At 43.6% G+C, this 26,157-nt stretch overlaps 1 protein-coding gene across 1 annotated transcript in view; it reads right to left on the bottom strand.

The window, feature by feature from the left end:
• Nucleotides 1–26,157, bottom strand: part of STRIP1 (striatin interacting protein 1) — a gene marked incomplete in the record, with an annotated part of 820,756 nt that overhangs the window by 721,690 nt on the left and 72,909 nt on the right. The window contains 1 exon segment of the mRNA XM_044076197.1: nucleotides 8,559–8,617. Coding sequence (XP_043932132.1) covers nucleotides 8,559–8,617 — 59 coding nt within the window.

Here is a 26,157-nt window from a genome sequence, read left to right as displayed (position 1 = left end):
AATGTATGTATAGAGAACCAAGGTGCTAAAAAGCCAAAGATGAGGCCAAGGGCCTTTTAAGAGTGGGCTTTGCTCCTACTTGGAACAGTTCTGTGATGGTAAAAATAACAAAATGATACTTAGACAACCATTTGGAAGTGGTCAGTTCTGACACAAGTTGTCCTTTCCTAAACTTCACCAGAAATGAACAGATCCAAAAAGTGAATACATTTACTTCTGTCAAGATACCAGAGTTGTCTGCAAACATCCAAGATATGAAATCTCCTCTCTCCTTCATTTTTTGGTTCAAGAAGGAAAACAGGGAGGTGGATAGTTTAGCTTAAAGTAAACTCTGATAACACTTGCGGCACAAAAGGCTTAGATAGGTTTTTCTTATTTTACTGATTGGTTTGTCTGTGTGACCTTGTAACTCATTGTTTTAGTTAGTTGGGATATTTTTCAGGCACCCTAATAGTTATGGATATCAGCTGGGTACAACAACCCTGTGTTTCTAAATGTTAACCAAACAGTCCACTTCAGCTGTGCTGACGAGGCCATAAGAAGGCTGAAACATGCATATCCACATCTAGTTGGGTTTGGCTTTACTGGTCTGAATTTTCCTTAAATCTATTATGGACAAAAGTCATGGGCATTGAGAACTGCCATATAGCTGAAACACCTGATGTCCTTAAAGTGTTGTTTGCATATATCCCATATACCTCGAATACAAGAGGTTTTAAGGAATCACACAGTAAAAAAATCTAGCTTGACTAGGTTTTTCTTGTGGTTTCACTGATTGCTTTAAGTAAGAGCAGTAAAGTTACTTGACTCTGAAAAGGAAAATTCTAGAAGTAGATAAAGTGCAAGCAATGCAGACCATCAACAAAGTACAGCTGTGTACACTTACCATAAATGTAGATGTTAGAGTGAATTCACTGTTGCAGTCATTACATTTGTTTTATCAGTTTGCAGGTAGCCCTCAGTCGGCCTGATTCCAAAGGCGTGGGTCCTGCATCGGTTGCTGTCCCTTCTTCCATGCAGTCAGGTCGTCAGGGGTATAAAACATGCAGCTGATGCCATTACATCAGTTTTCCTTGTCCCAGATGTCAGGTGAACCCCTAATGGGAAGCAATTAAATATAAAAGTAAAGATATACCTCCAACAAAAATGCAAATACACCAAAAAGGCTTTTAAACATAGTAAAGGAAAGAAGAGGTATAGCCAAATGAAGTTAAGGGGCTGAAGGGAGGGTAACCAGGACTGCAGTGGTGAATACACTCGAACATCTACATTTATGGCAAGTGTACACAATTGTACTATGTTCTTCTTGTTTCACTGTTGCAGTCATTACATTTGGGTAGATTCCCAAAGCTATGGTTGGGAGGAGGAATTTAGATAGCATTAGGGCCAGCTATAAGGCCCTGCAAGACTGCAAAGGCAAAGCCAGCTCTGGATTTAGAGAAAACTGGCAAATGATAATGCTTGATGAAAGTATGTACAGAACTCCAGGTAGCAGCTTCTAGGATGTCCCTTGTAGGGACGCTTCTGAGAAAGGCTGCAGAGGTAGATGTAGCCCTGGTGGAGTGAGGTCTGATCCCCTGGGGGATAGGTTTTCCATGGTGCTTACAGCAGAAATGAATGCAATAGCTTATCCATTTAGAAATGGTTTGCTTTGAAATAGCCTTTCCCTCTGCCCCTGCAGCAAATGCCAGCAGCAGTTCAGATTTCCTTTGAGACTTAGTCCTGTCCAAGTAGGATCTAAGTTGTCTGTGCACATCTAAGGAATGCAGTATCCGTTCCCCTTTATTCTGTGGATTGGGAAAGAAGGTTGACAAATGAATGGACTAATTAAGAGCCACATTGGATACGACCTTGGGCATGAAGGATGGATTGCATCTGAGGGACACCCTGTCTGCATGAAAGATGATGAAAGGGCTCCACTGCCATAAGGGCCTGTAATTCAGATACCCTTCTAGCAGAAGTGATTGCTAAAAGGAAAACTGTTTTCCAAGAAAGAAAATTGAAGTCTGCAGTAGCAGCTGGCTCGAAAGGAGGTGGAGTGAGTTTCTCCAAGACAAAGTTAAGGTCCCAGGCTGGGGTTGGAGCTCTCCTGGGTGGTCTCAAAATTTTGGCCCCTCTGAGGAACTGCTTGAGCAGTGGATGAGAGAAGAGGGGAGGTTCTGTGTTACAACGAGCTGAAATGGCTGAGGCGTGGATTTCAATGGAGGAAAAAGATAGGCCCTTGTGAAGCATCTCAGAGCTCTTTTAAGTGTGTACCTTTAACCCCTAGTGGGCGTGGCTTCAGTATTAAAAAATTTAAGTTATCACCTTACATTTTTAACAAATACCCATTGACAGAGGTCATATTATAACAATTGTGTTTTGCTCATGTATGTTGCTTCAAGATAAAAAATGTTCCGATACTAACATGTAACATGGTTTTTGGACATATTAATGCAAATATGAACAGGCAATATTGGCCTAGAGGAGAGAGAGGGGAGTAACTGCAGCACCACCTGGTCGCTTTCATGCGTAATGAGTTAAGTATTGTAAAATCTGAGGTAAATTGGGCACTGCTGTGCTCATCCCTTGAGATTGGTTCCACGCACAGACTCTTTTCCATTTTTCAGCATAAGATTTTCTAGTACTAGGCCTCCTTGCCTCTAAAATGATATCCATCACAGGTTTGCTAAGGGATGGTAAAGGAGAGATTAAGTAATTAGCCAGGCTGCAAGGTTCAGTGTTAGAAGCTGAGGGAGCAGAAACTGGTTCTCCTGCTGAGACAGCAGGTAAAGAGTCTGAGGCAGGTGCCATGGAGATAACAGTGACACACTGCGCCGGAGAGGGTACCAGTGTTGCCGCGGCCAGTCTGGAGCAATCAAAATCATCCTTGGTTTGTCCTGTTTGATTTTTAGTAGTACTTTGGAGAGGACAGGCAGAGGGGGGAAGGCAAAGACCGACAGATTTTTCCAGGTGAATGAGAGCATCCACTTTCCAGGCTTGATTGTGGGGAGTACTTGTGCAAAAGTTGTCCAACTGGTAGTTCTGGGGGGAGGCAAACCGGTCTATATCTGGGCTCCCCCATTTGCTTGTCAACATGTTGAAAATCCTTGGTTCCAGTTTCCACTCTTGTGGGTCCATTAGGTTTCTGCTTAGTCCATCCACCAGTGTATTTAATTTTCCTGGCAGTAATTGAGCTTGTAGGTGCACTTAGTAGCTCAGGGCTGTGTTCCACAATGCCATGGCTAATATGCAGAGGGGGTAAGTATGTGTACCCCCCTGCTTGTTTATGTACCACATAACAGTGGTGTTGTCCATCTTTACCATTAGTTGTACTGGAAGAATGTGGTCCTTTAAGGCTGTCGGAGCATTCTGTACAGCTAACATTTCTTGTTGATTGATATGCAGGTGCATTTGACTTGGGTTCCATTTCCCTGAATGCACTTCTCTGCCAGGTGAGCCCACATGCATAGTCTGATATGTCTGTTGTTAGGGTTTGGGCGGCAGGGGATGGTGTGAAAGGCAGTCCCTTGTTTTGGTGGCAGGCCTCTGCCCACCAAAAGAACTCTAGACATAGGCAAGGTATGATAGGAATAATTTTTTTTAGGTCTTGAGAATGTGACACCATAGGCTTTTTAGATACCACTGTAGTTTCCTCATATGCAGTCTTGCATATGGAATTAGAAGAATGTAGGAGGCCATGAACCCCAAGGCTTGCAGTATTTGTCTTGCAGATAGCAGGGTTTTTGTGGCCACTTATTTGAAGTAGGTTGTCAAATTAATTTGTTTCTCTGGCGTGAGGTAAGCCATCTGGGAAGTTGTATTCAAGCTTGCTCCCAGGAATATAATTTGTTGACAGGGTACCAGGTGTGATTTCTTTTTGTTTATGGTGTAACCCAGACAAGTTAGAATCATTTGTACAAAGGCCAGATGATTTAAAAGTATGTCCTGGCTTTCTGCCCGAATTAGACAATCGTCCAGGTATGGGCATATTTGAATATTTCTTTGCCTGCAAAATGTGATACTGGAATTAGGCACACTGCGAATACCCTGGGCACAGCAGATAAGTCAAAGGGCAGTGCAGAGAACTGATAGTGCATGTAGCCTGCTTTGAAGCGTAGGTATCTTCTGCAAGATTCCCTGACTGGGATGTGCAGATATGCTTCTTTTAAATCTAGTGTTGCTAACCAGGCATCTTTGCCTAGCATAGGAAGTCATTGGTGAAGAGTCAGCATCTTGAATTTTGGAATCTCCAAAAAGGTGTTTAGAGTAGACAGGTCCAGGATAGGACGCCATGAATTGTCTTTTCTGGGTACCAGGAAAAGTCTCGAGTAGAAACCTTGTCCCTTTTCCTCTTCTGGTACCAGTTGAATAACCCCCATGTTTAAGACAGATCGTACTTGTTTTTGGGCCTCTGCCCACTGATTTGGGGGTAGGTTTGGCCACCCGCTTGGTGTTGGCAACGTGTGGAAATGAAATCTGTATCCCTGGGACACTACTTAAAACCGATTTGTCCTGGGTGATGAGTTCCCAATTCTTTGCATGAAGAGAGATCGTTCCCCCCCAAAGGGGCAGTCAGTTGATAAGTGCTTGGAAATTTTAAAAGGAAGTCATTGAGACAGTTTACCATAGGGGGAGTCTTATTATTCCCATATTTGGAAGTGGAGGCCCCCCCACTGTTTAGTTCTTTATGTCCCCTGGGACTGAAACCTGGGGTTTTTGCTGTGTCTGCGTTTGGCTTGAGAAGACCTGGAAGGGGTTGGGGAAAGGACCAATTCTTAGAGGGCCAGTGCCTACTAAATCTAGGAGCCTGAACTTGTAAAAAATCTTTAACAGTTTGCATAGATTTAGCTTTATCTTCCCATCTTTTTAAGAACTTCCTCAGCCTTGTTGCCAAACAGGCAGTTCTGATTTAAGGGAGCATCCAACAATTTAGCTTTAACATGATCAGGCAAAGATTGCTCCTTAAGCCAAGCATGCCTTGTGAACACAGACCCAGTAACAGCAGCCCTGCAAGAAGCCTGTGATGAATCAAAACCACATTGCAAAGTATGTTTTCCAACTTGTTCAGCAGAATGAATTAAATCCTGTAATTCTTTATTTTCTACACAGTCAGGAATCAACATCATTTTCTGTTTAAGCAGTCCAATAACATGTTGCTGATACTTTAACATATGAAACTGGCAGTTTAAAGCCCTAATGGCCAAGGTTGCAGAAGTGTAAACCTTCTTACCCCATCTAGCCAGCGCCCTGGAGTCTCTATCAGAAGGGGTAGGATTTTTAGCAGTAGAAGCCTTAATGCCCTTGGGCCCCTGTGAAATAGTCTCTGGATCTGCAATAGGATTTTTAAAAAGGAACTTGTGAGACTCAGGGATCCTGTAGTATCGGTCAGGTTTTCTGGGAGCAGGAGGCAGGGAATCAGGGGCCAAACTAGATTCAGAAAAAGCATCAACAATGTCTAGTACAGGAGGAATAGCTAAAGTCCTATGCTGAGGTAGGGGAAGGAAATCCCCAAGCCTCTTTTTTGAAACAGAAAAATCCTGGCTTTCCCAGTGGAAATGCTCCCTTAGAGTATGTAAGGTTTCCCCAAAAGAAAAATCCTCAGGAGGGGAAGCAGAGGGAATGGAGTCCTCTGCATCAGAATCTTCATAAGTAGGTAAGGACAATTCCAGATCAGCAGAAGAATCAGAAAAAACAGAATCCTGATCAGAAGATTCATAATCAACTTCAGTCCTAGGCCTCTTAGAAGGGGGGGGGGGTTGTCTACCCCTGATTAGAGTTATTAGATCTTCAGCCATTCTTATTGTTTTGTAGGTATAGAGGCCTGAGCACGTGGCCTGGGCATAGTTTGTTTAGGCATGGATCGAGATTTAGGCCTAAGTAAAGAAGGAAGCGTTGGTTTAATATGCAAGTCCGCAGGCCTGAATACACCCTCAGAAGCTGGTGCCTGCACAGCGGCTCTGGACCCATCCAAGGTAGAGACATCCACGGTTTCCATAGTTGAAGCATCTCGCGGCATACCGGACTCCAAATGGATCTCAGTAGAGGCCTGCGAATCAGAAGTAGTGTGTATCAGGGGCTATGAAAGTACCTCACTGAGTGCTGGCAAAATGGTGCTTGGCTTAGGAGAAGCGTTGTCGGCAGTTTTGGACCTTGGTGGCCTGTCTCTGTCTTTATCTTTGCATTTTTTCGGAATCCTGGTAGTCGGACGGCTAATGGATGACATTTCTGGATAATTAAACCGAGAACAGAAATATTTAGAGGCAAAAATATACAGATGACGGATAGTGCGCTGATTAAATAAGGCACAAAACCGACAGCAAGGTACGTCATGGTCAGGGCATAGGCAAGGAATACAGAACAAATGAAAATCTTTATGAGGTATTTGCTTTCCACAAGTAATGCAATTAACTTTTACTGACATCGATGAGGAGCAAGAAAAAGTTTCCCCAACGGGGTACTTAGCTTTAGTTGAAGACTTCGGTTCTGAAACTCGAAAAAAAAATTTCAGGAGTCGGCCAACCGGCACTTGCAAACTGCTTCTGAAAGACTGACATAATGGTGTCGGCTGCATGTTTGATACCCCTGAGGACCTGACGTCATGGAAGAAGGGACAGCAACCAATGCAGGACCCAAGACTTTGTTAATCAGGCCGACTGAGGGCTAGATGCAAGCAGATAACCCAAATGTAATGACTGCAACAGTGAAACACGAAGAAAATCTGCTAGTTAAATCACATAAATAAGATTAGAAAAGCTTGCCCCTTGTTTCTTTCCATGAAGCTGTAGCTTTTAATCTGTAATCATGTTGAACCTTACCCAATATTAAAGGCAAAAAATTTAAGTCCTCTCATTCAACCAACTCTAGGTTCTTAAGATGGCTACTTAAAACTCAAATAAGCATGCAGAGCACAATGTGAAAGTATAAACAAAAAAAATAAATAAATAGGTGCCAATGACTCCACAGCAAAACAATGAGACAGTGGATGAGGACAAAGTTAAAAAAAAAAAATCTGAATGTATTTCACCCTGCTAAATCGAAAGTTAAACCCCGGTGGCAAATGGATACTTTCCAGTAAGCAAACAGGAACTGGACAATTCTTCAAAGACATTAAGCTAAGCAATCATAAAAGCCCTGTTAGTTTTAACATCTACATAGAAGAAAAATGGAAACGCACAGCAATACATAATTTCCAGAGGGATTCTAAGCCTTCCCCATCTTGTTTTAAGGTTAAGAAAAGAACACAATGCACTGTACAAGCATATAGAATTGCATAATGATCATGTATTTGCCTTTGTGGTTACTTGTGTTGTAAACAGAAGTCAAAGAATGGGTGATTTGTATAATGAAACTGAATACAAAGAGATGCAATGGGTTCTTAGACTGGGAGCTGACAAAGCCCCAGGATTAAATTATGTTGTCCCTTTAAAACTAGTTCTAGCAAAAAGGAGGGTAAACTATTGATTTTCATTGGTTGTGTTGTACTATATTAAATGCTATGTTTTTACTAGTGTTTTATCATCTAATGAAGGGCTTTACCCGAAAGCGAGTATGATGCTGCTTTTATTGTTTTAATAAATTAAGTTGCTTCATACACAGAGTGGTAGAACTTGCCTTACTTTTGAATTTACTATTTGGATTTTTTGGCAGTACCTTCAATGGAAGAGTCCTTTACTTTTTGTTCTTTACTTTGCTGTTGTCAAGTGTGTCCAGGAATATTTCCTAGGAAAAGTAATTTACAAAAAAGCTTCTTTCAGTATAGTGCCATGAAAGAAAGGCTGTGCAACATTCAAACAAGGATCTAAATTTGGGAATCTAACATTTTCAGATTTTCTACAGAGAAATATATTAATCATCATTTCAGAGAGACACATGGCAAATATGCAAATTATCCCTTAAAGATGCAAGTGCTCCAGCTCCATCGCTTTACAATACCCACTGATGTTTTACTTTCTGTATACTGTTGATGTTTGCAAGCTAATAAAGCAAATGCATCAGTAGAAACTCACAAAATGAAAAGGCAGTAGACATTCAGAAGCCATGGAGCTGAAATCTTAAAAACAGGAATCCTTAAGGACATATATTTCCCATGTGCTGCCAAAGGATGTTTAAGGTGTTACACAGTGGAGACTCTGGTTTGCATGGGTCTTTATTTTTGCCTATGTGACTTTCCTGTGAGACCTCTGTCCCAATATGGCTAACCCCATCAACAAATTGTAAACACATACAAAGCCTAATCAGTGGAATGAATGTGGGATTATGACAGTACTAAGAGAAGACTGGAGGTGTTCGGTCTCAGAGGTTCCCTTCAACATACAAACATTCCTTTTTATACTACATACCCTGCAGCTAGTCAAAAAAGGCAAGATAACCACAGCATTATCTAAACCTGTAGAGCACATTGTCTGTTGAGGTTAAATTTTTCAAGCCAAAAGTGCAATACAGCACTATTCAGAGCTGTAGCTTATCTTTTCAAAATGTGTTATCCAGCATTCTTCCTATTTCTCAATGAATAAAATACAGACATGTCATAAAAAACTTAAGTGAATGATTTATCACTTTTCTTACCAGAAAGCTCCGTTGACCATTTTTCTGCATCAGCATATTCAAATTCCAAGTCTGGTGACTCTGAAAAGCCCTACAACAAGAGAAGGAAGCTATATAAATACAAGATACATCTGACAGACTTTATTCTCATTGGTACAAGACAATCTTTCAAAAGTGTAACCGTTTCTTCCAAAGGATCATCAATGCATGAAATGCAACCTAAAGCAGTACACCACTTGCAGTAAAAAAAAAAACACAGGAGTAAGACTGAAAAGTCCTAAATAAAACACCCTGTGGTTCAGGCACTTGTTTAACCGAAGACATTTTTAATTTATCCCCAATTTCTAATAAATTCTCGGACCTGAATTTGATTCTCCTGACAAATTTCAATGCCATATTTATCAATTACGCTTATTCTTACAAAATTTTCAGGACATAACAGCAGAACATCAACCCCTCCCCAGTTTCCTACACGGAGACAGGTGTTGTGTTAATGGTTGCCATTTCTCTCCATTCCTTAACATTTTCCTTCTACACTCGTTTCTGGCTGCTGTATGAATCGTGCAAGAAGGCCTGCATCTCTTTGAACACCCTCATTTCCTCTTGCTTCTTCCTGTCAGTCAAATCTTCCCCAGCAGATCATTCTCTGCTTTCCAACACATAAGCCCAAGCCTCTGTAATCTGTTCTTTGATCTCTGCAATCAAATTACTCAGGCTTCTGCTCCGATGATGGCACCATTTCTTCACCTTTCCCAGTCTAGCCTCCATTAACCACCATTATTCCTTCTTAGCCTACACAGTCTTTACCACCTCCCACATTTTCCTGCACTCCTTTTTTACAACTTCCTGGACTTCTGCATTCCACCACCAGCTTTCCCTATATATCTCATTTCCAAACCTGCCTCGGTTGCATATCTGTTCTATATAGCCCTCACATATGCTGTTTTGACACACTGCCATGCTTCAACTCCACCCATGTCTTCTTATTCTTAAGGTGCTAGAGCCCAGAGTACTTCCTTGAAATCTTTCACACTAGTCAACTTCCATGTCTTCAGAACTTGCAGCCTTCCTTGATGACTACTTGCAGCGTATTTTGGCCACAAGTGATTTACGACATGGGCAACTGTTTCACTGAGGATGGACTTTCTAAACATAAATTTTTCCCCACTGTCCTTTCCTTGCCAGAAGAAATCTGCCAGAGTTGCAACTATCTCCCTTGCTGAACCATGTGTTGACCACCATCAAGCCATCTGCCAGACAAATGTCTGAGATTCTCTCTCCTTTATTAATGGCGCTCCACCCATGTAGACCCAGGCAGTCTTCATATCCTGTTCTGTCTACCCTAACAGGAGCATGCAGGTCCCTGTTAATTGGCAACAACTCATGGTGCCTTCCTTTATCTATTAGATCATTCAACTGCTGCCTGACTGCACTCTTTCTCACCATCACAACCCTGTGAGGAATAGGCTGAGACTATGAACATCCTAATAATTCTTGCACTTAAGTCCGATGAGCCAGTCACCATTTCTGATGACCTCCCTCACCAAAATTCCCACACCATCTTTAGCTTGTCCCCTACAAGTAAGAGACTCTGGATCCCACGCCAAGTGGCTTAAATGCACTGCTCTTCCATCCTGAATACAAAAAATTTCCATTCTCCTCCTGACCATCAGGGCACCCACTTCCAAGCTGTGTCTTTCCTGTCAAACAACTAGGCAGCATATACTGCATGAGATGGGAGACCAGAATCTCAAACATGCCAAGTCTGACGGAACAATTCTTTTAGTAGTATTTAATGACATGCTCTCACTTCTTTTAAGAATGATTTAAAAACATATTGCTGACACACTGAAGCGGCATACAGAGCTGGCAGCCAGGAAAAAAAAATCTTGCACATAAGTGAAGGGCAGTAAGTACAAATGGGTTAAGTATGCCAAGTGCTTATACCTAGAAATACAGCTGTCATAGCATTTGAAATTTGAGCCAACTTCTCAGAAAAACAACATAACTCCAGCTACTTTATGCACTTAATGGGTAGTGTGTTCACCATGAAATAAACCTGTTCAAACTGGAAGCCAAGTGCAGTGGAACATACAAGACAGTCACTGTTAAAATATCTTAAACAAAAAAGGACCTACAATGTCTCACTCAAACACAGAAGCACAAAACACACAACTTTTCATACATTACTTGACTAATTTTGTGTTAAAGTGCATAAGGTGTGGATATAGGGAACTAGGGGCCGGGCCAGTATAAAGGAGATCAACCAATAAATAAATAAAATAAACCTTGTGATAAAATAATTTTAGGAGAAGCTCGGTGCTGTCGCAACATGTTTGTCATTTGTTAAAACATCCATTTATGGAGTTAAGTCACATGTACTTTTTTGGTATTTACAGCACTTTCAGAAAATGTTCCTTGGTGATAACAGGAGGTGTAAGGGATTCTAGGACATGGGGTGACCAGAGAGATGCTGGGGGGGGGGGGGGTTGTTGCATTAAAACTTGTTTGCTAGTATACTGGACAGAAGTACTGGTGCAGACTGGGCAGTAACAGTAAAGGTATGTTTTGAACATTGCTGGATGTTGATCCTTTATTTCATAATTTAGCAACAGGACTTGTAATTAATCAACAGCTTCAGAAGCTAACCTACATCTGAGCATTGTTTTACTGCTCATATAGTATTTTTCAGTTCTGCTGCACAGCTAGACAGCCCCCACCTTTGTAAAGTTTATTTACACTGGTGGATCACCAGGGTTATTTCTTTTTGAATTTTACACTGTTTTTAACTCCAGTCGGGACTGCTAACATTAAGCATCGTTCAAAGTAAGCACAGAATTCCTTTGTGAGGCTCACTACTATGTCCGTGCCAAAGATGGTGCTGTCAAAGGAAAATTTTGAGATTTAACACTGGACTAATTATGGACTATTCAGAGACATGCAAATTACCAAATAATTAGGTCTTCTCACAGTTAAACATGCATTTGAATCGCATTTTTTGCAGGCAGATAAACTGACCAATCTGAAGTTCTTTTTGCAGGCAGATAAACTGACCAATCTGAAGTTCAAAGATGATAGTTTCCGGTGCTTTGGGGATTTTGAACACAAAATTCATAAGTTTATGGCTCAACTTACCTGGGGAAGTAAAGACCAAGGAACTATTATTTGGAGAAAAAGATATAGAACATTATGTCCTCTGAAGGGTTAACTACCCACCTGCTCCCATTTGTTAACCAAGTACACAAACTTCTAGGAATAACCTGGAGCATCTGTTCTTCTAGAGTACAGTAAATATCTGGTAGTTAAAAGTCTCCCAAAACAGAGCTCACTAATAGGGAGCTCTTCAAATACTTTCAGGAATCTAGCATAATTGTGTGGGGACATGGAGAGTGCCCAGTAGCAGGCTTTTAGTTGGTAGTTTTATATGGTGAACTGGAGTTTTGTCAGTGGGTCTCTGGGAATCTAAATATAATTTGGAAAAGACACCAGTTAACATCAGGGGTGAAAGCATGCTAACTGCAAAACTCTGCTATAGAGAGGAAGTGCTTTATGTTTAAGTCAAGCCTCTGTAATTACACAAATATGGATACACTCCACATGCAGGGCAATCCAGTAAAAAGAAGTTATGTACTCACCATAAAGTATAGTGGTGTACACTTACCATAAATGTAGATGTTAAGAGTGTATTCACTGTTGCAGTCATCACACTTGGGTTATCTGCCTGCAGGTAGCCCTCAGTCGGCCCAAATACCAGACACTTATTATTTCTGCGTCGGATGCTGTCGCTCCGGGAGTGATGTCAGGGGTATAAAAACAGGCAGCAGACACCATTACAAACATTTTTTCTTGCCCCAAATGTCAGAAGCTCCCCCAAATGGGAAGCAAAGTTATGGTGGGGGGGAAACACCACCAGTAAAAAGTAAATACCAACACCAATACCCCTGAAAGGGGTGGGTAAAAGCCATGGGGGGGGAGAAATCAGGATTGCAACAGTGAATACACTAACATCTACATTTATGGTAAGTGTACACAACTGTACTATGTTTTTCGTGTTTCACTGTTGCAATCATCACACTTGGGTAGATTCCCAATGCTGAAGAAGGGTGGAGGCAATCAAGAAAAGTTAGGGCTGGCTAGTATGCCTTGCAGGACTGCTGTTGAAAAACCTGCCCTGGATTTGAAAAAGATAGGCAGGTGGTAATGCTTGGTGAAGGTGTGTACAGAACTCCAGGTAGCAGCTTCCAAGATGTCCCTGGTAGGGACTCCCCTGAGAAATGCTGTTGCCCTAGTGGAATGTGTTCTGACCCCCTGAGGGGTTGGTTTCCCATGGTGATTGTAGCAGAAATGGATGCAGTGTGCTATCCATTTGAAAATGTTTGTTTTGAAATGGCCTTGCCCTCTGCTCCTGTTGCAAAGCTGACTAATAACTGGTCAGATTTTCTGAAGGGCTTAGTCCTATCAAGGTAGAATCTAAACTGTCTGTACACATCCAAAGAGTGCAGGATCCTTTCCCCTTTATTTTGAGGATTAGGGAAGAAGGTTGGCAAATGGACAGATTGGTTGAGAGCCACACTGGACACCACTTTAGGCATAAAGGCAGGGTTAGTCCTGAGGGAAACTCTGTCAGCATGGAAAATAATGGAGGGTTCCACAGTCATAAGTGCTTGTAGCTCAGACACTCTTCTAGCTGAAGTGATGGCTAGAAGCAAGGCTGTTTTCCAAGAGAGGAACTTTAACCCTGCTGATGCTACAGGTTCAAAGGGGGGAAGGCGTGAGCTTTTCCAGTACAAAGTTAAGGTCCCAAGCAGGGGTGGGTTCTCTCCTTGGCGGCCTTAAGTTGTTTGCCCCTCTCAGGAACTGTTTGATAAGAGGGTGCGAGAATAGAGGTGGCTCAGTGTTGTAATGAGCTGAAATGGCGGAGGCATGTATCTTAATGTAAGAGAAGGACAGCCCCTTGTGGAGTAGATCTGCTAAGTAATCTAGGATTAGAGGCAGGGAGAGCAGGGTTGTATCCTCTCGTTTAGACTGAATCCAGGAGCAGTACCTTTTTCACTTATCAGCATAGGATTTTCTTGTACTGGGTCGTATGGCTTCAAAAATGACGTTTAGCACCTGCTTGCTTAGGGTTGCTGGTGGAGAATTCAAGGAATAAGTCAGGCTGCAAGATTAAGGGTTTGTAGTTGCGGATGCAAAATCTGTTCCTCCTGCTGAGAGAGCAGGGGTGGGTTCTGGTGTACGTGCCAGGGTGGCACCGGTGACAGGCTGCGCAGGAGTGGGTACCAGTGCTGGCATGGCCAGTCCAGGGCAATCAGAATTGTCCTTGGTCTGTCTTGTCTTATCTTGAGTGATACTCTTGGGAAAAGGGGCAGAGGGGGAAAGGCATAGACAGAGATTTACCCACTGAAAAGATGGGGCATCCATTTTCCAGGCCCTGCTATGAAGATTCCTGGTGCAGAATTTGCTGAGCTGGTGGTTGCAGGGGGAGGCAAAGAGATCCACCTCTGGGGTCCCCCATTTCTGAATCAGAAGGTTGAAGGTGCTGGCCTCTAATTGCCACTCGTGTGGGTCCAGAAGATTTCTGCTCAAGTCGTCTGCCAGTGAGTTTTGTTTGCCTGGCAGGAAATTAACTTGCAGATGTACTTGCATGTCCAAGGTCATGCTCCACAAGGCCATGGCTAACCTGCAGAGTGGATAAGACTGAGTTCCCCCCTGCTTGTTGATGTACCACATAACTGTGGTGTTGTCTGCTTTTATTAGCAGGTGTCCTGGAGACAGTACAGATTTGAAAGCTGTCAAAGCATGCTGCACAGCTAGCATCTCTTTTTAGCTGATGTGCAGATGAATTAGACTTGGCCTCCAGTGGCCCTGAATGCATTTGCCGTCCATGTGTGCTTCCCAGGCATAGTCTGATGCATCTGTGGCTAGGATCTCTGCGTCATGGGGTTGAGTAAAGGGCAGTCCCTTGTTGTGGTTGCATGATGCTGCTCACCAAAGAAACTCTGTCCTCAGACATGACAGGAATCACAGTTTCCAGGTATTGAGAATGTTGGCACTAAAGACTTTAAAGTACCATTGAAGTTTCCTCATATGCAGTTTGGCATATGGAATTCGTAGGATGCATGAGGCCATGAACCCTAGGTCCTGCATGATTTTCCATGCAGATAGCTGGGTTCTGGTGGCCATTTGAGTAAAACAGTCTGTCAGACAGGATTGTTTTTCTGAAGTGTGGAATGCCATCTGGGATGCTGTGTCCAAGCTTGCTCCCAGGAATACAATATTTTGACTGGGGAGTAGTTTTGATTTCTTTTCTTTGATGATGTACCCCAGGGATGTGAGAAGGTTCTTTACAAATATCAGGTGCTGCAACAGCAATCCCTGACTGCCCACTTGAATCAGGCAGTCGTCCAAGTACGGGTAAATTTGAATATTTCTCTGCCTGCGGTAAGCAATGGCTGGATCCAGGCATTTTGTGACTACTCTGGGAGCAGTGGATAAGCCAAAGGAAAGCGCAGAGAACTGATAATGCATAGATCAGGCCCAGAAACATAGATATTTCCTGCATGACTCCCTTTATAGGGATATGCAGGTAGGTTTCTTTAAGTCTAGGGTGACTAACCAGGCATCTTTGGCTAGCATAGGTAGAAGCTGCTGCAGAATGAACATTTTGAATTTTGGTACCATCAGGAAGGTGTTGAAAATTGAAAGATCTAGGATTGGGTGCCAAGAGACTTCTTTTCTGGGTACCAGGAAAAGTCTGGAATAGAATCCGTGACCTATCTGTTCTGCTGGAACTGGCTAAATTGCTCTGACAGAGAGCAAGGATAGAACTTGGCTTTGTGCCTCTGCCTACTGGTTTGGAAGAAGGTCTGTGAACGCTTTTGGGGTTGGCAGAGAGTGGAAGTAAAATTTGCATCCCTGGGATACAATGTTGAGGACCCATCGGTCTCTGGTGATGAACATCTAGTTTTTTGCATGAAGGGCAATTTTTCCTCCTAGGGGCACAAAGCAGTTGGGCAGAGGTGGGGAGGGGAGTAGAGAAGTCACTGTGAATGTTCTTCCATAAGGGGGTGGCTTAGCACCCCCTGCTTTGGAGATGGAGGCACTCCATTGCTTAGATCTGCATACCCTGAGACTGTAGACTGGGGGGGGGGGCGTTTCCCCTGGGTCTAGTTTGAGATGGCCTGGAGGGGGCTGGAAAGGACCATTGTTGAGGGACAATGCCTACTGAATCTAAGAGGCTGTACCTGTAAGAATTCTTTGACTGTCTGCATAGATTTAGCTTTTTCTTCCATCTTTTTGAGCACCTCTTCTGCTTTGGTGCCAAAAGATTGTCCTTGTTCAAAGAAGCGTCTAATAACGTTGATTTGACATGGTCTGGCAAGGTCTGCTCCTTAAGCCAAGCATGCCTTCTCAGTGCAGAACAAGTGACTGCTGCCTGCAATATGCTTCTAGGGCATCAAAGCCACACTTCAATGTATGCTTGCTGACTTGACTTGCAAAATGCATAAGCTCTTGCAATTCTTTATTTTCTGCACATTCTGTAAAGGTTGCTATTTTTGCTCAAGTTCCATAATATGTTGTTAGTACTTCATAAGTTTATAGGTAGATACTAGGCTATCTGCCCTATGGCATTTATAAGCCTAGCCAGAGTGTATTTGGCTTCTGCCTCCCTATTAGATTAGCCTACTGTGCCTCTTTAATCTTAAAAGGGTACCTTCTGTGACCTACTTTAGTTTACTGTGCCTCTGTCTAGCAGGGACACAGAAGAGATGGTGAATTTGTATCTCATCCACCGTCCAGATTTGATTTTCTCGGGTCAGGTCAGGGAGGGCATGTCATTATGTTGTGTTTGAGAGGTTTAGGTCCCTGGATCATGTAGCTCTAAGGGACTTGGATTTTGAGGTGGAGCATGCCCATTAATTCTGGGTTTGACATGGCGTAAGCAACTGAGTACAGACTGAGTTTTTTTTTCGAGAGCTGCATAGGACATCTGTTTGTAGACCCTTTCATGATAAGGTGGGCTATATAGAAGGTCTTTCTAACCACTTTGGCAACGTGATTACCAAAGGAGAGATTACTAATCTACGTTTGTCCACAAATCTCTTAATTACTTCTTCCGTACTTAATGGATTACCACCTATGTGGTAATTTGTGGGCACCTTGTTTTTCCCAAAGGGGATGACTATGCACTTTTTAGCATTTAGCTTGAGGCCGTGGCTCTGGCACCAAGTATCCGTCTCGGAGACCCTTTTGGAGGATGCTTGTGTCAGCTGGAGATTCAATTATGGCCCCCAGTTTGCAGTCATCTGTGAATTTTGTCAGCCATAATCCCCCTGTGTTAGCCATAACCTTAGAGAAGTATATACCGAACAAGAGAGGTCCCAAAACTGAGCCCTGTGGGACGCCGCTTGTCACCGGTTTGGATTTGGACATGGCACCTGCAATTCTGACCATGTGGGTTCTATCTCTGAACCAGTTTGCAACCCATCTTGTGATAAAGGGGTTGATATTTAAGCTGGTAAGCTTATTTATGATGCCCGAGTGGGGTATTATGTCAAAGGCTTTTGCGAGGTCCAGGTAGGCTGTGTGGATTACCTTGCTCTCATCTATGGTTTTGGTAACTGTTTCAAAGAAATCAACTAGGTTTAAGAGGCGAGATCTGCCCTTAAAGCCAAATTGGGTAGGGTCCAGTGCCTGGAGGCTCCCAATGTCTTTGTTTATGAGTTCCATGATAATACGCTCCATCGCTTTACAGACCAGACTAGTCAGGCCTATGGGGCGATAGTTTCCGGGGTCCGTTGTGGCACCATCTTTGTGGTGTGGGACCACTGTAGCTGTACGCCATTCTTTGGGTACATATCCTGTAGTAAGGCTAAGTTTGAACAGTGACTTAATGTGAGGGTTCAGTTCTTGGAGCTTGTGTAAGACACAGCCTGGGACACCGTCTGGTCCCACAGATGCTGTGTTTTTTTGCTTTTGAGAGGGCAGCTTTCACCTGTGCATCTGTGATGTCAGGGAGGTTGCATTCAGTTGGGATAGGCATTTGCTCCTTTGGGGGGGAAGGGGGGGAGAATGCGCTGAATCTGTCTGCCAGGATGTTGGCTATGTCTGTAGGTTCGGTATATTTTGTACCGTTATGCAACAATTCAGAGCATATCTGGGAGTTTCTGCCCATGTTCCTGACATAACTAAAGGCGGCCTTGTGATTATCTTCAGTGTCTAGGGCAATTTTTTTTTTCGAAAATGGCCTTTGATGATTTTATGAGAGAACGAAGTTTCTTGCTAATACTGATCAGAGATGCCTTCCCTTTTTGGGATTTTGCTCCGACATGTAGTAGCTTCTTCCTTCTGTTGTATAGCTTATTTATGGCCAGGGTCCACCAGACTGGTCTCCTGTTTTTGGAGGAGTGAGTCTTGGTTTTATTTGGGATAGCACGATCCATGCATTCCTGCAGGTGCTCATAGAATGCATTTGTAAAGGATTCTGCGGATTGGGCTGTATTATCCTCTGGCCCAGGGGCTTTGAAGGATTCCATCTCAGTCTTGAGAAGTGCAAAGTTGGCTTTTGAGAAATTCTTTACAGTGATTTCCTTGGATGGAGGTGGGGATGGGATATGGATGTCCAGGGAAATTTGTTTATGGTCTGATCTTACCAATGAGGGGTTTACCTCTGGTGTGGAACAGAGTCCCCATGTTGGTGATGACCAGGTCCAATATGTTGTTCCCTCTTGTGGGAGTGGTGACCAGTTGTTCCATTTCGTTAGAGTTTATAAATTCAAGGAACCATTGGGCGAGGGTGTTTGGGCTTGAGTAGTTTTCCCAGTCAATGTTTGGGTAGTTGAAGTCACCCAATAACATAGTGTTTGGTGACTTCATATTCTCCAGTGTTCTCAGGAATGCCAAGTGGGGTTCCTGTAATAGGGAGGGTGTTCTGTAGCAGGCTACAAACTGAAAGGCAGTTTTGCCCGTGTTAGGTGCACATGGATGGTTTCTGATGCTTCGTGCAGTGCCACCAACCTGAAGGTGTAGGTATCTTTGGTGAATATAGATACTCCCCCTCCTTTTGTGCTTCGGTCCGAGTTTAGGGGCCGAAACGCATGGTATGAGTTATAAACTGGCAGTGCTGGGGTGCTCTCAGGAGCCTTGAACCAGGTTTCTGTTAATGCAGAGACATCAATTTTCTCCATGCTGAGGAGAGCCTCGAGTGTGTGCATCTTGAGGTTTAGACTTCTGGCATTGAGTAGCATTACCTTTAGTTTTTTTATCCTTGGGTTGTCTATGGAGGTGGGTTTGTACTTTGAGCCTTGCCTAAAAAAGGCACTATGGGGGTGGCAAGAGTCTTGGCCAGTATACGAAAGTCTAAGGGTGACAGGTGCAAGCCGTCCCTAGCGAAGCAACGTGGCTTGTCGAGCATGTAATCCCAGGCTGACAGACACTGGATCCCCTTCGAATGACACCAATACTTTAGCAAATTGTTGAAAATGATCATTTTGTCTTTATACTGTGGTATCATTCTTGGTGAGGGCAATATGCTACTCAAGGTCAGGGTCATACCAGCCTGGGCTACATGGTCAGAGACCTCCTCTATGTCTCTTTTCATGTAGTCCAGGGAGGTACGTCTCAGGTCATTCACACCAGCATGGACAATGAGAGTCATACTTGTACTTGCTACGGAGTGACCTGAGTGCTTGCGTTATGTGGCGGATCCTGGCACCCGACAGGCAGCTTACAGTGACCTTCTCCTTGTTCAGTCTGGTGAGCGGGACGTCAGTGCGCCGGACAATAGTGTCCCCTATAACAAGTGTATTTGGTGTGTAGTTTGGCCTCAAGGGCTGTGACTGAGGCACACTGATTTTGTGAGATATGTGATTTGTGGGTATTGTTGAGGGGTGGCTGTTGCTTGGATATCTGCTTAGGAGGTCTTTGCTGTTTAGGCAGATTTTTATTTAGAGCCTCCGAGTATGTTTGTGTGTGTTTATGTGTTGGGTATGCAGATGCAATAGGTCTGTGTGAGACTGGAATTGTGGTGTGGGTGGTTACCTTTTCCTCCTGACTGACTGTGCCAGTCTTGGGTTGAGAGAGCTCTGCCTCCAGTTTGGCTGTGTAACTGCATCTCTCACATGTATTACAGTTTGCTGGAAGTAGGAGAGGGTTGTCTGTGTACATAAGGCAATTGTAACATTGCCTCAAAATTCCCAGATTCACCAGCTGGACTGGAGAGTAACCTTGAAACTGACTCTTGGACATACCAGATTAGTATAGGGAACTGTTTTTTTACTGAACAGATTAGGGGAAGGAAACCGATTTTTCACTTGATCAGGAAGGACCAACTGGGAGCCTACATCTTATGAGAAGTCAAGGAGGGTGTAGTGCTTTAGTTAGTTAGTGTTTCCTTATAAGAGCTGAGCAAGTACAGGGCTTTAGAAATAGAATAGAGTGATTACTTTGAGAGTTTGAACAGTTCTAAGGGAAAAAGTGAAGAGCAGACTTTGTGGAGCCTGGAATAGTTTAAACCGGTTTAGGCGGCATTGCCCGACGCTGCTCAGTGCGCAAAAACGCGCAAAAAGACAGTTGTAGGGTTTTAAGAGAGAGAGAGAGAGAGATCAAGGAGTTTAGAAATGACCGAAAATGGCCAATAAAACTACAGCTTCTAGGTAGTAACCGCTCCTCCAGGGACAGGCAGACTGTTCAGTGTTTACCACTCCCACTGGTGAACACAGAGACTTCCCTTTAGCCCAAAAGCAAGCACTGGCCTTCTAGGAACTTCCAAACAGTTCACAACAGCAAATCTTTAACTGAACTTTCTTAACTTTCAGAAAGTGGGAAAAAAGCAAGATTTTTTTTTTCTTTTTGTTGTAGTTTAAAGGTAGCAGAGATACACAAGCAGCAAAATAATCACAACAGTGTAATGACCCCACACTTGAGTGCTAGGCCAAAATCAGTTAAAATGCAGTTTTTAGAGAGAAAAAAACGATTTTAAATTAAGTGCAACACAGGAAATGCAGTAAACAGGCTCTAGATGTGTTCCAAGTACTGTTACTGTTACAGATATAAACTGTAGCAAGCCATGTGCAACGGACATTCAAACCCCTAATGGCAGAGTTGCAGAGATGTATACTTTCTTCCCCCATCTGTCCAAAGCTCTGGAATCCCTGTCCAAAGGGGTGGGATTCTTAGCTGTAGTTGCTTTGATACCTTTAAGCTCCTGGGAAATTATCTCTGGATCAGCAGTAGGATTTTTGAAAAGGAATTTGAGAGTCAGGTACTCTGTAGTACCTGTCTGGTTTCCTAGGAGCAGGGAGTAAAGTATCAGGAGTAAGACTGGATTCCATAAAGACATCAACAACTTCCAGGACTGGGGGTATTGCTAAAGGCTTATGTTGTGGCAAATGGACTAAGGATAGTCTTGGCATTCCCAATGGAAATGCTCTCAAAGTATGTAAGGTTTCACCAAAAGAAAGGTCCTCTGGAGGAGATTCAGAGGGAATGGATTCCTCTACATTTGAATCCTCATAAGCAGATAAGGGCATGTCTTCATAATCAGATACTTCAGAGTCGCAGAACTCTTGGTCTGCAGGACTCTTGGTCTGTTGAAGCTGCTGGGGACTGAACTCTTTCTCTTAGCAAGGGAAGGTGGACTTTCCCTAATCAGCATAAGGTCTTCTGCCATTTTAAGCATTTGATGTTGTGGCAAGGGAGCAGGTGTATGTGCTTTGGTCATCGGTTTTCTAGGCGTAGTGCACACTCTTGGCCTTAGAAACTTGGTAGTTTGACAGAACTGAAGACGCAAAAGAAGTTGTCGGTTTGTGTCGAACATCGGTAGTGCGAAGAACTTTCTCAAAAGCCAGTGCCTGTTCAGCGGCTCCAGACCCATCCCAAGGTAGAGACATCAGCAGGTTCCATAGTCTAAGAAGAGTCTTGCGGCATACCGGCCTCTGAACGGGTCTCAGCAGAGGCCTGAGAATCCAGTGAAGCAGGCATCAGGGGCTGCGAAGCACCTCACTGAGTACCGGCGAACTGGTGACTAGCTTAACGGAAACATCATCGGCAGCTTTGGACCTGTGCAGTCTGTCTCTGTCTTTATCCTCACGTTTTTTCGGAATATTGGTAGTCTGATGACTTACCAAAGCCATTTCGGAATACAGAGATAGAGAACAAAAGTATTTAGTGACAATAAGGGCCCAATAATGAATAGTTTTGGCGTTTAACAAGGCAGAAAACCGACAGAGAAGTACATCGTGGTCTGGGCCTAAACAGGTGACGCAGTAGAATGAAAATCCCGGTGTGGTATTTGCTTTCCACAGGCAAGACAATTGTTAACTTTTTCTGACATCGGTTAGAGCAAGAAAAAAAAGATCCCCAATGGGGTATTTAGCTTTGGAAGACTTCAGGATGATTCAATTCGTAAATGAAAACTCAGGTAGCGGGCCGACCGGCACTCATGCAAACTGCTTCTGCTTCAGGCTCCTCAACAACCTGATGTCAGTCCTGGAGGGACAACATCTGACACAGAAATACTAAGTCTCTGGTATTCGGGCCGACTGAGGGCTACCTGCAGGCAGATAAGTGTGATGACTACAATAGTGAAACACGAAGAACATCGTCCCATCTGTGTTGTGGTCTCTCATTTGTTCAACCTTTAGGTTTTGCTTCCAATATCGGACCCGAGTCGGACACATATCAAAGCTCTAGGCTCCAACATCTGAGCTCCTTCCCTAACCATAATGCTCCTCTCCTCCAAACCCTTCAGATAGAGATTGTTGCAACCCAGTATGTCACAAAATCATGAAACAAGAAGAAATTGCTAGAAATAAAAGAACCACCCCTGAGAAGATACTTCAAGAGCAAAGGAAGTATCTACCGAAATTTTTTCCATTAGGTCCTCCAGAAGGCAGGGGGATCAAGGGAGGAGAGGTTGAAGAGCAAATGAAAGGCAACACAGCTGGAACTTTATGGCAAGTACATAACTTCTTTGATGTTGCCTTCGTTTGCTCTTCAACCTGTGGGAAAGAATCCCTAACTGCAGAAAACCTGGAAGGCCCTCAGGATATTCCAAAACACAGCAAAACCAAAAGAAGCCCTACTCCTAGAAATAATGTCCAATTTGCAATGGGAAATAAAGTATGATGAATTGACAAAGTAGCAGCTGCACAAATATCATCAATGGTAAGTTTAAACCAGAAGCTGAAGATGTAGAAACAGATCTGGTAGAATGAGCCTTAACATGGCAAGGTAAGTGGATGCCCTTAGAGGAGTATGCAAGTTTGATACAACTAGTTATCCAAGGAGCTAGGGTAACTATAGAAACAGGTCTACCCAAATCTGGACTTGGAAAAGGACACAGAGTTGGTCAGATTTCCTGAAAGCTTTGGTTTTATCTAAACAAAAACAAAGTTGTCTATGTAAATCCAACATATGAAGTAAGTATTCTCCCTCGTTTTGAAATTTTGGAAAGAAAGCAGGAAGGTTGATAACTTGGTTTAAATTCACCTCAGAAGCAACCTTCGGCAAAAAAGAAGGATAAGTATCCAACATAATTCTATCTTTGTGAAAAATCAGATATGGAGGCTTGCAAGACAGTCTGCAACTCAGAAACTCTTGGAGGAAGTGATAGCCAAGAAAATAGTTTTCCATGTAAGCAATTTTAAGTCTACATAGCGGAGGGTTCAAAAGGAGGTGATACTAAAACCTGTAACACCAAAGTGAGGTCCCAGGGAAGAGCAAGATCCTTAATGGGGGGACATAAGAGAAAGGTACCCTTTCAAGAAGGCTTTGCACAATTTAGATGAAGCTAGAGATAAGGAATGCTCCCCTATGTGAAAATTAGACATGGCCACCAGCTCCACTTTCACCATAGAAAAACTTGCCCCTTTACTAAAAAGGGATAGCAATGAATCCAAAACTGCCGGAACTGGAGTAGAAAAGGGATCCAAATTGCTCTGATTAGCCCAGATAGAGAACTTCTGCCACTTACTATGATATAGCTTTCCAGTGGAAGGTCAATGTGCCTCAATTAAAATATTTCTGACAGAAGAAAGCCCAGGATTTCTAGCCATCACTGGAAGAGGAGAAAACAAGTGGTTAGTTTCAGGCTCAGAAGAGATGGATGGCAGTGCTCAAAGGGTTGGGACAATAGGTTTGGAGGGGCATCCAGAGTCCAAGGTGGACAAACTAGGTGAGACTAAATGAAGGGGAATCAAATTTGATGGGGCCAAAAAGGGGCAATGAGGATAACTTGGCACTTCAACCTCTTTGCTTTCTGAAGAAATTTGGGAATTAGCGGAAAGGGAGGAAAGCCATACAGTAGACTGGGGGGCCAATCATGGGCTACAGCATCTCTTGGCGACTGTCCCTGAGGAGGGATAAGGGCAAAAAACTTGCTGCACTTTGTGTTGGAGGGAGACGCAAATAGGTCACAGCAAGGTTGACCCCATCTCTGGATGATCATATTTGTCACTGCAGGATTGAGACACCACTTGCGAGGCATCAGAATGGTCCTGCTGAGCCTGTCCACTAGGATGTTTAACTTCCCCGGAATGTGAGTTGCCATGAGAAAGAAGTTGGGAGAAATCGCCCATTGCCACAACCTCATGGCCTATCAACACAAGGGTTGATCTGGTTCCTCCTTGTTTGTTGATGTACCAGACCACTTATATATTGTCCACTTAGATAGCAATCATTCCGGTAGGAAGAGAGGAATGAAGGGCTTGCAATGCAAGACACTGCTCTCATCTCCAGAATGTTTATATGCAAATTGGTCTCTAGGGGAACCATGTGCTTTGGAGCATCTGTTTCAGATAATGCCCCCCCACCAAGTTGAGATGTGTCCGTGGTCACAGCGGCCAACGGGGACAGAAGAATGAACAGGCGACCTTATAATAGATAGTCTGACTGAATCCACCATAGGCAAGAAATGGTTTGCATGCCTGTGAAATTCTGACTGGGTAATGTAATCAGTGGTGAAGAGACCATTGTATGGCTAAAGCCTATTGAAGGACTGTCATGTGAAGGCAGGCAAAGGGCACTAGAGTGATTGCAGATGCCATGGACCCCAAGGCCCTTAGGACAAAACCAACTTGGGGGGAAGGAATGTCCATTACCTGTCTGACATGCCTTCTGAGGTTGAAAATTCTGTTTGCAGTGAGAAGGGCTAGAGATTGATTGGTGTTCAAACAAGCTCAGATGAAGTCTATGAATTAACAGTGATTGGCTCTCAGCCTGAAGCTGAGATACCTTCTGGAGCACCTGTTGATGTGATGGTATGCGTCCTGAAGGTCTATAGAGCACATCCAATCGTCCTTCTGCAGGAATGGCAGAATGGGCTGCATCATGACCTTTCAGAACTTTGAGTTGGTAAAAGACTGTTTAGAGAGGTAATATCCAGAATGGGTCTGAGGTCCCCCATCTTTTCGGGCACTGAAACGAATCTAGAGTAAATGCCTGAGCCTAACTGGTCTGTGGGGACACTTTGGATGACTCTGTTTGATAGCAGCTTTGAAATCTCCAAGTCTGCAACCTCACTTTGATTTGGTAGACATCTAGGAGGATTTTGTTTTGAAGGTTTTTGGGAAAAAGGTATAGAATAGCCTCTGGATATAAATGTTAAACCAAATGATCTTCTGTGATGGCTTCCCAGGCTGTTAGGTGTAGAGATAAATGTTCAACTGCCTCCAGAGTAGAGCAGTCAGGCAATCCCTGAGGATTGCTGAGGACGTCTGTCCAAGAAATAAGCTTGCAACCCTTGGTTGTTCAGACCCCCTCTACCATGAGGGTAGCATGTCATTAAAACCATCCCCCCCTCTGCCTCGAGGAGAAAAATCCCCTTGTGATTTACGAAACCACAACTTCTTACCTCAGCACTGGTTCTTGGAAAAGGGATGTTGTGGGGTAGAGAAGCATATCCCGACGACAGATAAGGTATTTCCATCTTTTTCACTTTGGGAGAGTGTGTTTAACAGCTGGACCAAAAAGTGTTGACCCATCGAAGGGAGCAATGACAAAAGACGCCTTCTAAGGGTTCTGAAAAATCACACAGCCACATCCAGGCATGGCATCTGATGGCAATGCCTATCTGGCCTCCCATGAGGCATAACTAGACTAGAGAGTTCCTTAACCAAGTCCTTCTGTAGCCTGGTTACTTGTGCAAAGTAGTTCAGCACTTGCAATGAGGTCGCTGAACTGTAAACCCACTTTCCAAATCTGTCTAAAGTCTAAGACTACCTGTTAGGAGGATGGACAGTGGAGCTTTGGCTCCTTTTTGGTGGCGGCTGCAACCACCATAGCATAGATGAGAATTCTCTTAGTCCAGTAAGGGCAATCAGAAGGTACACCAAGTATCTTGTTGGGCCATTTGGGAGTAGGCACCACAACGTCAGATTCCTTCCACGTCCTATGAGGCACAAGGTTGATTAGGGGGTCCGCAGTGGGGGGGGGGGAACATACCCAAGTAGTAGATGGGGCCTGACCCAAAACCTTCCAAAAACACAGATTCCTCTGGGTTAGGGCTTTTGGATGACCAATCACCCTTTTGGTGGAGGATTTACATGATGTCTCCAAAATAAAGATCCTCAGGTGGAGATCTGGGGGGACCATTCCATTTCACCAAGATCGGTGTCCTCTGCGAGGGATTCT

The sequence above is a fragment of the Protopterus annectens genome, chromosome 7.part0, assembly GCF_019279795.1.
Source record: "Protopterus annectens isolate FY-2018-M chromosome 7.part0, PAN1.0, whole genome shotgun sequence".
NCBI classification, from domain to species: domain Eukaryota; kingdom Metazoa; phylum Chordata; order Ceratodontiformes; family Protopteridae; genus Protopterus; species Protopterus annectens.
This window is presented reverse-complemented; position numbering and strand designations above follow the sequence as displayed.